Raw genomic sequence first — 17,133 nt, 5'->3', positions numbered from 1 at the left:
AGTTTCAATCGTTTACACAGTGTCTGAAACAATTAGGTCCACACCTTGTGAAAGTTAAATGTGTTGCATAACCTTCTAATGAAGTTGGCAAAAGCTGGACCCTTTGTAAAATGAAGGAGCACCAGGTCCTTCATCTGATCCAATGTGTCTTCTGACATAGAAGCTCTTAAGGAATTCTACCTTTGAAAATGACAGTAACAACTGACTTGCATTTTCTTGGTGGGCTGATGCACAAATTGATTTTAAACTTCCTTGAATACTGCACCATTTGTCTAAAAAAAAAAAAAGATCAAATTGTGTCCAGCCATGTATATTTTGGGTGGGAAATTTTTTAGAAATGTATATGCTGAGAGGATCCTAGTAATGTGACTATTTTTTAATGTTGCAGATTAATGCAGAAGTGGGACAAAACAGATTTAGGAGTGAACTTGTTAAATAGTGAGGTGATCCAGTAAAGGACCAATTCAGTTATCTATACTCTTAACAGTTAGGAAAAGATACCTATATAGGCCACAACTGCCAGAATACTACTGGCCATGCTGGCTGGGAGTACCAGTCCAAATAAAATAAAGTAAAATAAAAATAACAATGTTTTCAGACTCTATTCTTGACTGTACTGCAAATCTGGCTATAAAAAAGGGATGCCTTTGTTGGGAAAGAGTTTCACTTACATAAAAATTGGATGGAAAGGTTTTAGATGCTACTGTAGATATGACCCAATTGACGCAAATCCTATGTCTGAAAGCCTATCATCCACCCTGATCACAAGGAAGGGTATGGCTTGTTTGCCTGCAATGTCATAATATAGTTTCTAACCTTCTTGTAAGTTGCTTGCCTTTGCTTTGAAAATGGAGCTGGTATTTAGAGAGAGACAAAGTTGTGTAGTGGTTTGAGCATTGAACTACAATGCTGGAGACCAGGGTTCAAATCCCTGCCCGACCATGGAAACCCACTGAGTGACCTCGAGTGAGCCACATTCTCTCAACTTCAAAGGAAGAAAAAGGCAAATCCCTTTGGAACAAATCTTGCCAAGAAAACCCTGTGATAGGCTTGCCTTATGGTCACCAAAATTCGGAACCAACTTAAAGGTACACAACAACAAAAAATGAATAAGAGGACTAATGGCAAAGCAGTATGTTGAGCACAAGGGAACCAGTGTGGTACAGTAGTTTGAAATTGGACAAAGGCTCTGGGACATAAGGGTTCAAATCCCCACCCAGCGGAAATCTATTGGGTGGCCTTGTGTAAATCAATATCCAGGAGGCAGTTTGGTGTGGTGGTTTAAATCTTGGACTGGGGCTTTGTGTGACCAGGGTTTGAATTTTCCTCAGCCATGGAAACCCAGTGGTGACCAAGAAGGCAAGTCATACTCTTAGCATGTTGACTCAACCATGGGCAACCCTGGCAGTGATAATCCAAGAATTTCATTAAACCATTCAATTGGCAGCAGCAATGGTGCTTTAACCACACTTAATTAAATTGTGTTTTAATAACATAATGGCTTTAAATGTGTTTTATGTGTACATTGGCTTAAAAAGCTCAGACCTTGTGGTGAGCCACCTTAAATCCCAGTCTGGGAAGAAAGACAGGATATAAAGTATGTCAGTCAAGAAATAAATAAATATTCCTAGACCCTGATCCATAGAAACTTATATGCAAAACTAGGCGTTTATGTTTTTTTTCTGATTTAATTTCCTTTTAAAAATCATTGAATAAAAGAATCATAAAGTGGGAAGGAATTCATGGGCCATCTTATCCAACCCCCCTGCCATGCAGGAATATATAATCAAAGCACGCCTTACAAATGGCCAGCCTATCCATGCCTGGCTCCTCAGAGGGAACTCTGAGTCTTGAGTCCCATTGTTAGAGAAAGCAAAATATAAATCCTTGAATTAAAATAAATAAAAATGAAATAACCCCCTATTGTATTATGCATGGCCAGGCAAATGGGGTATAGGAGTGCAGGCTGTGAGGAAAAAGAGCACAATGGAGAAAGTTAGAATAACAGAATCTTAGGGTTGGAAAAGATCCAAAGGGCCATCCAGTCCAACCCCCTGCCATGCAGGAATATACACTTAAAGCATCTCCAACAGATGGCCATCCAGCATCTGTTTAAAAAGCTCCAGAGAAAGTGACTCTGTCACACTCCAGCGGCATGGTCCACTGTCAAACAATTCTTTCAGTAAGGAAGTTCTTCCTAATGTTGAGATGGAATCTCTTTTCCTATAGTTTGAATCGGCTGCTCAGGGTCTCGTTCTCTGCAGCAGCAGAAAAAAGAACCTTGCTCCAGCTGCAGTACAACATCCCTTCAAATATTTAAACAGGGCTATCATATCACCTCTTAACCTTCTCTTCTTCAGGCTAAACATACCCAGCTTCCTAATCCATTCCTCAAAAGGCATGGTTTCCAGACCTTTCACCATTTTGGTAATTCTCCTCTGGACATGCTTCAGTGTTACACTGTCTCAAGACTCACAGACTATATTAAAACAGTTTTCATGTTTCTTCTGTTAGAAAAGAAAATAGTTAAAAGCACTGTACTTTTTTGGTAAAGTAATTCATTGTGATCAGAGGCTGGAGCATCTGAATTGTTCTAAATCACAAACTGTTCCATATACAGAGAGATTGGTGAGGAATCTATCACTTGTTGAAGGAACACTGACACTCTGTTTCATTCCTTCCAAATTTAAATTTCTAACAATTCTTCAGAAGAATTCAGTATTGAGTCCAGTCTATTTTGCACAAATCCAGTCTGTCCAAATCAGCCTGGTATGATTAGTGATTGCTTCGGCTCTGCATTTGTGCCAGCTTACTAATTATAACTTGTTAGTGCCTAGAAATCAAACAGATTATATATTTGGTTCCTTCCAAGTCCCTTTCACATTATTCACTTATAGCACAATGATTCCATTTTAACTGCCTTGGCAACATCCTATGGAATCCTGAGATCTGCAGTTTAGGGAGGGGTGCTTAGAATTTTCTGCCAGGGAACTCTGGTGCCTCATCAAACTTCAAATCCCAGGATTCTATTGGATGCAGCCAAGGTAGTTAAAGTGCTATAATTGTGCAGTGTGAATGAGCCTTACCTTTCTGTCTGAATGTCTATCAGTTTTGATATTTTAAACAAGGAGTAACATAGCTCCCCCCGAGTGGTTGTTATTCCCACAAACTCTCACCATTGGCAAGGGAAAAGGAGGAAAAGGGAACTGTAGGCTTCAAATACCTGGAGGGCTACAGTTGCCTACCTTGATTTAAATGTTCTAATAACTAAAAGATACCAGTAAGAAAATGTAGCTTCATAAGTTTCCAAGAGCAGAGGCAGATCATTTTGTATACTTTCAGTTTGCAGGGAGAGAATTAGATTTTCTCGGTATGCTTCAAAAATTAATCCTAAAATATCAAATTGACTTGGTGGATGGCCCCAGGTGTTTGAATATTTGAAATAATGGAATCTTCTCCATTTCATACAGTTATTATGTGAGTGGAAAGTTTTTTCCATCCCCATTCCAACTGCAGAAGTTGATATGTCAATTGTCAATCCCTTCTCTGTTCTTCTTGTTCACTTTCTAATTTATAGAAAGAGATCATTATGGCAACATTGTCAAGGCTGTATGGTAAGGATGAACTGGAGGAATCACATCCCACTATTATAACCACAAATTGTGAGTAATATATCTTATGCTGAGATAACAGCTCAACAGAACTTTGACAGGGCCAGAGAGGTGGGTTTGATGATGGTTTGTGCTGAATTTCAGAGTTAAAGGGTAATAATTGGCTTTTTTTTTTTACAGGAGTTAAAATTTGGATGTGTGACTTCTGATAGTTTTGACAGTTGGCTGTTTCCCCCTCCACAGACTTTCATGAGGTTAGATTGTTTCAGTTGATTTCTATGCCTATAATACATTTTAGTAGGGAATATGTTGCATTAGGATAAAGGGAATCTCTTGTATGTGCTTTGCCCTACTATTAGTACAACAAAACAAAATGGGGCCCATTTTTGTCCTAGGGAGGTCTTAAGGTGTCTTAAGGCATCCTGGCTCAGTAGCACCCTGTTTTGCCTAATAACAGCCTAGTACCAAGGGTTACTTGGTGTGGGGGTAGGAGATAGTACCTCTCTTGTTTAAGAATAACATTTCTCAATCTGTGAGCTGGGGACCATCTCTTTCAGACTGGCTATGCTTGGGGAGAGGTTACAGGCTAAGCATGAGAAGAGAAGGTGCAAAGAAATGACAAGAAATGAGTAAGAATTCCTTGAAAGGCATGGAGGGGGGAGACATATCACATAAAACTTCTCAATGTAGAGCTTCTAGACCAGCAAATTCTGCCTGAAAATGGAGAGACTGAGCCATGATAACATCAGAGATTAGAGTCATGTCCACACTGAGGAAAAGAAACATTTCTGCCCTATTCCCACCGTGACCTGTTTGGATGACACACTGGGTCAAAACAGGGTGAAACATGAGTCCCATCCATGCTCCAGTGTGTTTCTCTGGTGTAAAGAGTCCCCATTTGCTCCAAATCAGGCCAGAAACTCTGGAGGGTCTGCTGAGGCTGAGGATTCTGCACTGGTGTGGGGATGGGCAAGGAGTGTTGGCAGACAAGTGGCAGATGTCTGGAAGTGTCCTGGGCTGGGTGAGCAACTGACCACTTCCCACCCAGCAATTCTAACTCCTGCCACAACACTGCCACTTTGACATTTGTGCAATTCCTCTGGTGCATATTGCATTTTTAACAGGAATGGGACCAAGATGGGAGGGGGGAGTACGTGGACAGTGCTGCTGGTAATGGCCCATTGTAGGTGCTGGATATGCAGACACCTTGTTCTCTACATGAATCTGGAAGCCCTGATAGCAATCCAGGTTTTCTGTTAGCATGGACACAACCAGTCTGTCCTTAAATTGAGAAAAAAATCAGCTATGGAACTCTTGATGGCAAAGTATATAAGAAAAGTTCAGTTCTGGAACTCATGATGGCAATGTATATGATAATTTTCAAAGTAGATTAAGCATCAGTACAAAAGTAGATCAGTAGACATTAGCAAATACCTCTGCCTGCCCTTTTCAGCTACAATTATACAAATGAACTATCAACGAAAGCTTGCCAGCCATGCAGAGTGTCTATCTGCTACTATTGAGACATAAGGATGAACCCTCAGGGAATAGCATGTTACATATTCACGAAGAGAAATTAATGTTATTCATGCCACCAACTTGTGGGGGTATTTTTATATAAAAAAATAAACTGAACAAAATTCTTAATTTATGGCACGGAGGGAAGCATATTGTAACTGTATGCCCTGTTGAATTTTGAGATGAGGAACCTAACAGAAAAAAAGAAGTGACTTTATTTCTACGACACAACCTAGTTGAATATATGGGGATTTAAAGCCAGACATTTCAGAAGTAAGTGCTCAAACCTCTTTGTTTGGACAGGCAAATCTCAGGCCCTCCAACATTTCATAGATGGAAACCAGGACACAGGTGGCCCAACAACATCAGTATGTGCTCAAGATAGCAAAAGTTATTAATGAGGAATATCACACAAGCTAGAAGAGGCTGCAGCAGTTTATTTTTGCCTGAGTGTAGAAGGAAGGGCAAAATTCTGCTCACTTCTGCTGACTTAATTTAGCGTAAACTACTTTTGCACTTTGAATTCAGCATACAGTGACTGATGTAAGCTGAAGACAAAGGGGGAAATTGAGAGGATGAGAGAAAAACTGGAATATTTTAAAGACAGCTAAAAAAGTGGGATAACAGAGGATTAACTGGGACTGTCCTTGTGATATTGGGACAGTTGGAGAGTCTGAGATTTGTAACTTGTGCTTTCCTTCAAATCCCTTTTAAAAAAACAAAAACTCTCAGGTTCTTTCCATCACATTTCTGAACTCATGTGCAAACCTGAGAAAGTTCATATCAAAAAATGAACTGAACAAGATCAACTAAGCCTGCAAAATGGAAACTGTGGTGCAGTTAGAGCTACGATTCCTCTTTACAAGGTGTTTCCTTCTTGAGGTGTTTGAAAGTCTTGGTTATCACCAATGATGGCTGTTTGCACAACCAGGCTCAAATTCTCTGGGAAAGAGTCTTACTAGATGAACCTTTCCGACTTCTCAATAAAGCTTTCTGCTAATCTTGAGGCCTAATTGACTGAGGAGGGTGTTCTGACAATTTGTTGGCTGTATTATGAAATAATCCACTATCTTTGAAAAGTTTTGTGTGCATCAATACTGCTTCACCTTTTTTTCTTTTGTATTGAAGAACTGTATTTCAGATTAGTGGAAACTGATGAAAAATATGATGCTCAGTATTACACCATATCAACACTATTGGTTTGGTATAGAAACAATGACAGTGAGAATTTTGTTTTCTCTTGAAGACGTTTGGAAATGGGCAACAAAACTATCTCAGTGAGCTTGAGTCAGCAAAGTCAGCTCTCACCTTACACTGGATAAACATGTAGGATAGCTGGTACATATGTAAATACTAAAATAGTATGAGAAATAGTTGAAAATATAAAGACTTGAAAACTAGTGTGCTGCAGTGTTAGAGTGTTAGAGTAGGACTTGGGAGACCAGGGGCACTTCCATGAAATCCATGAAAGTGGGTGACTTTGGGCAAGCCATATTCTCTTTCCCTCAGAGGAAGGCAATGAGAAACCCCATCTGAATTAATTTTGCTCAGATAGTTTTGCCTTAGGTTTGCCATAAATCAGAAATAATTTTAGGACATGCAACAAAGTAATGGGCATTTTCCTCACTTTCTTTAATTCTGCTTGGTTTCAGGCAAGCTCATCATATAAGGAAGTGGAAATAAGGATGTCTATGTGTGATGGTCTTCCCTGGAAAAACCTCCACATCAATTTTCAAGCACATTCATATCTTTTTTTTTCCTCATTCCTTTTACTACTGTGCAAGCCATGTTGCAGTAGCTACTTCAGTACCAACAAAAGACTTTGTAAGCCATGAAGTCATTCAGATGTCAAACACCCATGAGTTTCTTTTCAGAAGTCAGTCATACTGATCTGCCTAGAACACCCTGCCCCAAAGTATTGCAGACACTCTTCATGACAGTTCAGGTACCCAGCACACCAAAGAGAATCCAAAAATGTAGGTGATTGTGTTAATTCACTTTATCTCTAAATTGACATATCACATCTGCTTTGATATACCATTTCTGCCACTTTTCTTTTTCTACCAGGTTTTTTGTAAAGCCTATAGATCTTAATTGTCTACTCAGGCCCAAGCCACCTGCAAATTTCTGCATGATACCAGGAATAACTCACAAAATAAATTGCTGGAAAAATCCCCTTCCCTCCAGCTACTGTGAGGATTGCACCTAAACATAAAGAAAACATGAAAGCAATGGTAATGGTGGCGACAGAGGACACCATCATCCTGACTCGTCAAAAATGCTTCAACCCTGTGAGCCCAGATAACACTCTCACACTACCTTCTAGTCCAAAAATACATGCTTTGGGGCATTAATGTGAAGAATTGTTTCTTTAAAAAAGATGGAAAATAGTGCAGACCAAGCAGTTTATCTTGCCTTTCACAAAAGCCATGTGTCAAATGTTCAACCTCCTATTTTAAATTCCTTTGGGAGTTTAAAGAGCACTTTGGGAGTTCTGCAGGGTAACCATCTTAAAAAAAGAAAGATATGATATTTTGCACAATAATTCTGCCCCAGCGTAATTTTTTTCAGAGTTAGTTTCAGTACATAGCAGGAACCCTGTGTCTAGTATCAGTGACACATGTATCAGATGTGTCAGATCCTGCCACTGGGCCCCTTTGTTTATCACATGCTGATGTTTCAAGTCTGGTGTAATTAAATTCATAAACAATGTCATACAAGCATTTCTGCTCCAGGTGATGGAAATAATATAGGATCATGACACTGGCTGAATAATATTTTTTGAGATCACATGGTTGTTCTGCAAGAGAACATGCTATTACAACAAATCAAAAAGCCACTAGTCATCCTTAAAATGCATTACAATGGAAGAATTTGGGCTGCCACCCTCTGCACAAGGGGCAGGCATTATTTGACCCTCCAGATATTTTGGCCTATACTTTCCATCAGTCCCATCTGTTTGGGTAAAGGATTATGAAAATGGTACAAAGTTGCACCTGAAGGGACAAAGATTTTCAACACCTACTTGTTTTCTCAACCTTTACTGGACAGAAACTTCCATTGAACTCAGTAGAACAGCTGATTAGAAATGTATAGGATTGCATGGTTAACCCTCAAAGTATCTAAATAAAGTGTGGTAAATCTTGATGTGATACTGCTGCATCTTTAAATCTCTTTTCCCCACCTAGTGATACCTGAAATGCTGAGTCCTCCCAATCAACATGCTTTAGATTTGGAATTTTTAACAAATATTGCTATCTCTGTAGCTGAAAATAGTGGGAAAAGCCCAGTATGATGCAAATCTTAGCCTTTCCTTAAAAAAAAAATCAAACATGATGAAATTGTTCTTGGGGAAAAAACACAAACCATTGAAGTTAGCAATCAGGTTTTTTTTCCTTTTTTTACTAGGGTTGTCTATACCAGCTATACAAAGTCTGTAGACAATGATCTGTACAGTTCTTCTTTAATAAGGTTGCCCACAGTCTACCAAAAGTCTGCCAAATAAATGTCCAAATGGAGACTGTGTCTTTTTCAAATACTTAGACCGAGTCATCATTTCTTTCTTTCTGGGACAGCTAATTGCCCCCAAAAGATGTCTTTCGAAGAGGGTAGAATTGGTGTTACATATCAATTAAGTATAAAGTATGGTTAATGTAAGCAAAGCCAGCATGCTAGAGTTGCACGAGGAGAAAAAAAGAAAAAAAAAAAGACTCCAGAACACAAGAAAATGGAATTGAATGTCCAGTTGAAATAATCATAATCATATTGTTTAAAAAACAGAACAAACATTTCAGTTCTTTTGTCAGTAGACATCCTGGCCTTTATTCTCTTTCTCTTGCCTCATTGTTTGCTCTTCCTTAATATTTAAAAAAGGCAAAATAATAATAATAAAAAACCAAGAAAAAAAAACCCACAAAGCAAACCCAAATAGTTACAAAGCAGTTGCAGTAAAGTGTGGTTCTACTTGGTTTCTCAAAGAGTCAAACTTTATTTCAAAATATCTTATATATTTATATATTTGTAAGTGGTACAAAGAAAAACTGTAAATCCACACTAATACGACTGTTGTTCATGACTCAAAATGATAAAACTTGCTCCTGAACAACTGCTTCTCTTCCTCTTCACATTCTCTCTCTGAAACACTCATCTTTTTCTTTCTTTGTTGTCAGATGTGGTGTGTTATTTTCCTAGGGTATTTAACTCCATGTAAGTAAAGCCACTGTAGTTTCCTCTGGTACTGAGTAAAGTGCAAATAAAAAAAAAAATCCCATTTGGCTTGTAAAAGCTGGGGATGGTTGAAAGTTTAAATATTCTTTGTCCTCTTGACTGTCAAGGGATCCTTCACTGGCTTCTGTCAGAAGACTTTCTGTTAGGTTCGCGGGTGAATCTGCAAAGACAAAATGCAGAAGGTTTATATGCAGACCCTGGAGAAACATCTCGATTTTCCAGTTTAGCTAGCGCAAGCTGTCTTCCTACATCGCTATATAGTCAGTACTCAGGAGAAGAGTAGACAGGAAGCATGCACTGAATAGCAGGCAAGGAAGAAGTGATCCCTAGCCTGATATATCATTATTCTCTTACCATTTGAAAACTAATGGTCTCCTTTCATTGTGGGCTACTAAAACCTTACTCTTCCTCTTCTTAAGTAGCATCCTGAGAAACAATGTTAAAGAACATCATGTTCAACAAGAATTCTCTATCTTATGTTGCCTCTCTAGACAGTAATAACTGGAACCATTCAACAACATTTCTCTGAATTCATATCAGATTCTATATCCAGTTCATTAAACTACCAATGGCCCATGGCCCATAATGTCAAAGGTCACCATGAAAATTTCTTTTAAAATTAATGAGATATAATTTCTGAAGCTGAAAGATAGGAAGATGAAATGATATGAAGATATGAATATGAAAATTCACTAGGCCTAGCAGCACACACACTGGGTGTGCCATGGCTTGGCAGGAATGCAGAAAACCAGTTCCATGTATATAAGGTTGATATCCAAGACCAGCCATACCATGATGCAGAGCGACATGGCTGTCTCAGTGGCTGATTTTGTGTGACATGAAAGGACATTAAATCGTTACTTAATTCTTCACTGGCACATTTTTACTGTTAAGAATAAGGACCGGTATTTGTGAAATTCTCTCATGAACCAAAATAAATTTGTGGAGTCTGGGAATGGGCATTCATTGTTTCCTCAAAGCAGCAAAGTGTCTTGGCCCCATGGCATTGATAATTACAATGCATTAGTCCTACAATTGTTCTCCTGGATTTGCTATTTGCTATTATAAAAGTAGCTGCCCTATTCTCTGCCTTGACTCTGTAGTGGCATATTTGTATCTGTCTAATATCAACCCTGTGTCTTTGTTGTCTATGCAATCGGGAACATGGAGACTGGAATAGATTGTCCTGATAGTTCACCATCATGTAACACCATGGAAATCCCTTTTGACTTTTTTTACTCATTTCCTGAAGTCAGACAAATGTTTTGAAAAAACATACATACACACTCATACTAGGTTTATTCAAGCCTGGAAAATCTTAATTTTTAATAATATGTTTAACTGAAGTGGTAAAATCAGGTATGCAAACATAAAAACCAACTCTATGCATATTTATTTTTAAATAAAATCCCACTGACTTCAAAGAGTTAAACTACTGAACATGTATGCAGTATATAACACTGCAGTCATGGAAAAGCATGCCAGCAGAATTCTTTATAAGCTTCCCTTTCTTTCTCTCTGTCACACACATACCATTTCTACGCTGCTTTTCATTTTAAAGCTTTCCAAATATGTTCACAATAAGAAACAGATAAAATAAAACTTGTAAATAAAAGAATAAAATAGCAGAATACTAAAACCCATCAACACCCATCCATTAAAAAGCATAAAGATCCAGCTATTTTGTTGTATGGTTTTAATGGTATGGTTTTAATGGTTGTAATATAATGGTTTTTAGAGTATTTTGTATAGCTTTTAATTGGTTATGGGTAGTTTGTTTACACTGTTGGGGATATATGTTGTTATAATTGTATCATTTTATGTTGTAAACCACTATGATCTATGTAGGAATAGCGGTATATAAATAAATTTTCATTCATTCATTCATAAGTAATTGATAGTATTAACAGTTACAGAAATGATGTGGAAAACTTTGGGATGAAGACAGACAGACCTAGTAAATATGATGGTAGTTGCACGGACTTTATTGATACCTAGCAGTTTCAAATAACTAACAAGAGACCTAAAAAGATGACTAAACTGAGGCTTTCATACTTTTGGATATACCATGAAACAGTGTGACTCATGGGGAAAGACTATCAAGTTTGGTAACATGGCAGCCAGTAGGAAAAGAGGAAGAGCTCATAAAAGTTGGATAGACTCAGTTGAGGAAACCACAAACCTAAGCAGGACTGTTGATGCCTGGAGCTCTTGGAAATCTATTGCTCATAGAATTGCTATATGTCCAAGTTGATGTAATGTCAAATAATAATAATAACATCTTCCATCACTTTTGCAAAAAAACTTTCCCACCCATGAAAGTAGATGTAGGACAAGGGGAAGCAGTGATGAAATTCTGAGGAATTTTCAGAAGGGATTGGAGGTAGATAGGGATATTCTTCTATTCAGACCTTAGGAAAGGTAGCTGTCCTCATCAGCAGCTGTGTTTGGGTTTTATATAGTTTTTTAAAAAGGGTTTGTGTGTGGAGAGACCTTTTATTGCATTGTATAATGCCCCTCCACATTTCAAAGTCTTCTCCCCTGACCCACTCCCATTATGAGTGCAGAAAAAATTGAGTCAAAAACCTTCATCCTGTTTCATAGTGCCTTGTTTAAAAGAAAAGCAGGGAAAGTGTTAGTCCTCCATAGATTTTGGTCAACAAATCCCAGGAGCCCCAGCCAGCATGAGGCGGTGGGAGTTGTCAAACATGGGGAGGGTCAAGGGCTGTCCCACCCACTCTAAGATGTCTATCCTGGTGATGTCTTTATTTCTTAAAGAAAGAAAGAAAAAAACTAAAGTAGAGTATCACCATCTTGGCTCTGATTAACTTCCTTCCTCCTGGTGGCCTGCAGTACAGGAGATAACAGCTGCAGAAGCTTTGTTGGGCTGCCTAGTGGTAAAAAGGCACTTGAATGGGAGGCAGAAAAACAGGTCTTTCATTTCAGCTCTCTGCGTCTAACACATAAAAGCCTGAACTCTGACACTGGACTCTTGTAGTACACCTTGTTCTCATGAAAGACTCGAAGGAGGTAAAGTGATGCTTTCTATTGATTCAACTTTTGATGGTGAGAGAGTGAGCTCCAAATAGCATTTCTTTTGTTGGGGAGAAAAAATGAAGTGAAAAGAAAAACGAAATAAAGAAATGAAATAGGTCAACAAGCTTGTGTTCTGGATGGGACCTTAGCTGTGTGTGAGGCTCAGACGATATTCTGTTCTGCCTTCTGACTCTTTGCTGTTTCATGCAATGAGGATAAAGCTTGGGGCAGGGGTGGGGGAGGAAGGAAAGCCTTGGGGCACAAGGATCAGCTAAAACATTAACAGTTGCTAAAACAATGTTTTGTTTTCATGATGGAAAAAGGAAATATGTTTTCTAGGTAGGTGGAGGGGGAAATAACCAGAAGCTTAGTCAGGGCGTCAGGCCAGAAGAGTGGTATCAACACAGCTTCTTATGGGCTTACTATACAGTGGGGGAAGAAGAAGAAGAAGAAGAAGAAACCACAGAAAACAATCTTTCTTCTTTTTAAAACTATAGCACTGAATAAGACTCCTGAGAGCAGTGAATAGGAGTAGTAGGAGTAGACCAGGGTTCAAATCCCCAGTATTCTGGGGCCAGGGATGGCCCAATGTCTCCCTGCTAACTAGCCATTCTCATTATGATGCTGGGTAGATGTCCCCACATTCATCCCAGTATGCCACCTGGTGCAGTAGCCACCACAGCAAGTCACTTGCCATGAGGTCAGCTGCCAAGCATTGATCACATGGATGGGTGCCTCATTTTGACTTCGCCATGGTGTTGGCTGCACTGGGCAGCACAGTGGAAAGCATTATAAACAGCTGCCCAGCATCACAATGGAGAGCTCTAGCTCTTCTGGGAAGGTCTGGAGCAAAAGGTGGGCTATTTTAATTCATTATAAGTATACTCTGAGTTTGATGCTGGCCTGTACTTCCTAAGATGCACTGAGTTTAAATATTGTTAGCCACCTTGGTCTCAAGGTGTCCTTGTTGAGGAAAACTGGAATAGAGGAATTGTGCTTGCCTCATAATCTAAAAGGTTATTTATTTGTTTTTGATAAAACAATAGTAGCATTAACATATTTGTGTGATGCGACAAGTTGCACCCTCTCCTTGTTCTCAATGTACAGCTCATTAGGTTTGCACATTTCCACTGATAGCAAACTCCATGCATGGATTCTGTGTAGACAGTGATTTAAGAGACAGTTCTTGTGCTCATCCCACTAATTTACCTCTAGATGTAATATTTCTGTAATGTTTTCACATAACAAAGCAAAACATTATAGGAATTTATACTGCTAAGGTGCCGCATACAGGCTAATTAAAATAATCCCTGTAGGGAAATGATAGAAAAAGTACAGGGTGGGGTGTGGGAGTTGTTTCATTTCTGAACTTTCATGTCCATGGGTATTTAATTGAAATGAGATACAATAATCCATACAGAGTAGATTGAACCATATATCTGAATATTAATGAAGCTTCTAAGAGCCTAACAACAGTTTCTAGACACTGGATATTAGCTCACAGCTGGTATGCAAAATGCTGTCTGAATCAGAAAAAAAAATACAACCTAATAAATGGAACCTTGCACATATATTTTCCAGTTCTTAGAATTCAAAGGTATAGCCATGTTAGTTTGGTAAATCAGTATGCAAATGGATCTTGTAGCACCTTTGAGACTAACTGAAAGAGAGAAGCTGGTAGCATGATCTTCCTTAGACTTGATCTGAAGAAGTAGGCTCAAGTTCATGCTACCAGCTTCTTTCTTTCAGTTAGTCTCATAATACACAGAGGTATTGATCCCACAGACAGTGGGAGCCATTTTTTTTGTAGGATTTGCAGGCCATGAATGTGAGTAAATGAGTACTAAAGAAATATCCTACGTAACTTTCCAAGAGTTTTCCCTGTAAACACAAACAAACAAATTCTGCTAGCCTACTTTTAGCAGAGGAAAACTGTTATTTTATTACTTTATTATAAAACATTTACTTTATTAAAGGATTTTTAGTGTAGCATCTTAAGGGTCTGCCCAATACACTTTATCACTCTGTGAACTTGAAAGAATACTTGACTCTCAGAAGAGAAAGCATGATTTAGCTGCCTGTAGTATTGTCTGAAGACTGGCCTGATGCAGGATAAGGCAGGTGTATGTGTTTATAGTTACGGCAGAAGACAGATGATAGGTTCTTTGATCTGGGCCGTTTCTTTCCTGAAAGTAGCTCTGTCCAGTCCATTTTGGATATACTAAAAATATGTGCTGAGTCCTAAACCAGGATATTAGGACTGGACACTGCCTAAATCCCTGATGGTGCATAGAGTGGCTGGTGGAACCAAGAGATGCTATGCTACCAAAGAACAGTGGGGAAGGGGGAGGAGGCAGGGACACAGCAGGAGTCTCCATTTTCCACCAAAATAAGGCTGTGGCTGTTGAATGCATTTCGCTGTCTGAAACTACTATGGTTGAAACTGCTGCTTTAACCATCCAATGATCAGAAATACGGTAAGTGTAATCTTTAACAATCAGACTTAGCCCTGCTGACAGGCTGTTATTTTGTTCCCTGGGGAGAAATTGCTTTTAAGAAAGTGACATGGCAATTCAGTGCAACTCAGCCACCTCATGGAGTTCAGCTAAGGACTCACCTCTGACTCATTTAGGCAGTAGGTAAGGGCTACAAAGAATGAGCAAAGGGGCAGCTTGCTCACCTTTTGCAAAAGTCAGGAACTGGGTGGACGGTAGAAAAAAATTACCCGTCTGTATACCTTCTAGGGTTTAAATTTCTACTTATTTATTTCTGACATGCAAGGATGAATGGTTTCCAGAGTTTCCTCTATGCTGGACAAGATTATGACAAGACTGCACATTTTTCAAAAATGTTTTGTTTTGTGAGAAAAATTATGTATGGAAAAATGTGTTTCATGTGCACAAAGAACATTCTACACTGAAAATAGTACATTTTGCCCAGTCTTTTTGTGCAAAGGAAATATGGTAGAAAGTCCCAAGCTGTGGAAAAAGACCCCGCTCACCCAGAAAAATACCAGGAAAAGGTAAAGGAACTTACTCTGGTGGTCTTGACTTTATTGCCAGTTGCACACATCCATCCTGAATTATCAGGTAATGTTTTGCATTCTTCACCCTCTAGGCAGGGCTCCATTTCACACCACCATTTCCCAATAACTATGGACGCTAAAAGACAAGAGGCAAAATTTTTGTGAATCTACCCTGCTGTGCAAATAATTTGTTCCAATGTACTTGGCTCCATCAAGAAGGAGCAAACAGCCAGTAAGATTCGTTTGTACCTCACCAAATTCTGCACCTTTAATTAAGAAATATGGCGGGTTATAGACCGCCGCTTTGAGGCGGTCTGCCGCCGCCGCCGTTTGCTCCGTGCGGGAGCCGCAGCAGCCACACCGCGCGGCTCCTGCATGGACCGAAAAAGAAGCTCCAAAATGGAGCTTCTTCTTGCGGCGCCTCTGTGACGTTGTGAGGTGCCAGGGGCACATTCGCGACATCACAGATGCCGCGACACGTTCGGACGCACAGCGTCCGATATGTAAAGATGTACGGACAGAGACCGTATTAGAGCCAGGGGCTTCTAGAAGAGACGCCCCTTTTTTAAAATGGGACGTCCTGCGGATGTCCCAAGTGCCGGTCTGTAACCGGCCAAAATTTCTTTCTTTCAGTCTCAGTCTCAGAGGGGCTACAAGATCTCTCTATGTATTGAAAATGTATTCTTTATTATTTATTCGTCCGCTATCTTGACTTTCCCCCCAATATGGGACCCAAAGTGGCTTGCAATATAAGTTAAAGCAAAATAGCTAAAATAATAATGTGGTACAACAGTTATTAAAAAGCATCAAACACTAAGTAAAATAAAAACATTAATGTGAAACAATAAAATGCATCAATCACATACAGTCAGCCCTCCTTATCCACAGATTCTTTATCCACGGATTCAAACATCTACAGCTTGAAATGATAAGGGACACCATTTTACTATGCCACTGTATATAATGGGACTTGAGCATCCACAAACTTTGGTATCCACGGGAACTAAACCCCAGTGGATACCAAGGGCCCATTTTAATACACACATACGCAGACGAAAACACCCATTGCACATCCTCCTTCTCCAATCAGTTAAAGGTGTAAGGCCTGTTTAAGTAAGAAGCTTAGCAAAAAGAGAGCAGAAAGGGGGCCAATTGAGCCTCCTTTGGGAGGGAATTCCATAGGCTAGGAGCAGCTATCAAGTAGGGTCTCTCCTACAACAACCCTATGAGGATGGTAGCATGGAGAGAAAGACCTCTCCTGAAGATTGTAATACTCGGTCTGGCTCATGTAGAAAGATTCAGAGAGATAAATAATAGCCATATTGTGTTATATATGATCTCATAAATGACACACTGCAGAAGTAACCCAGTTTGATATCATTATAACTGCTGTAGCTCCATCCTATGGAATCCTGGTATTTGCAGTTAGTTGTGGCACCAGAGCTGTCTGACAGAGAAGGCTAAACATCTCAGAAAACTACAGTTCCCATAATTGCATAGCATTGAGCCATGGCAGGTAAAGTGGTGTCAAATGACATTAATTGTTGAACTAAAAAGAAGAAAACCCTCTCCCCAGTCAAGCAATGTAATTCAGACCACAAAGTGCCTCAGCTTGGGAGCAAATACAATGTAGACAAAAGTATGTTGAATTTCCACATCTAGCTTCGGTGAGCAGCTTTTCCACATGGCCTATGAATGTATAAAACATGTTGCTTT

General features: G+C 39.3%; 1 protein-coding gene across 2 annotated transcripts in view; it reads right to left on the bottom strand.

Moving 5' to 3' along the window:
- Positions 1-7,138: 7,138 nt before the first annotated feature.
- TAFA1 (TAFA chemokine like family member 1) overlaps positions 7,139-17,133 on the bottom strand; it is a 451,916-nt gene continuing 441,921 nt past the window's right edge. For both annotated transcript variants that reach the window (XM_089519267.1, XM_089519276.1), the window contains exons 4-5: positions 15,429-15,553; positions 7,139-9,516 (exon numbers count right to left, since the gene is read on the bottom strand). In XM_089519267.1, coding sequence (XP_089375393.1) covers positions 9,499-9,516; positions 15,429-15,553 — 143 coding nt within the window. In that variant the 3' untranslated portion in view covers positions 7,139-9,498. The remainder of the gene's footprint in view (positions 9,517-15,428; positions 15,554-17,133) is intronic.

The sequence above is a fragment of the Sceloporus occidentalis genome, unplaced genomic scaffold (genome assembly GCF_023333645.1).
Source record: "Sceloporus occidentalis isolate IW3139 unplaced genomic scaffold, rSceOcc1.0.p SCAF_1, whole genome shotgun sequence".
Classification (NCBI taxonomy): domain Eukaryota; kingdom Metazoa; phylum Chordata; class Lepidosauria; order Squamata; family Phrynosomatidae; genus Sceloporus; species Sceloporus occidentalis.
The sequence above is the reverse complement of the archived record's forward strand: the minus strand, read 5'-3'. Positions and strand labels throughout refer to the sequence as shown.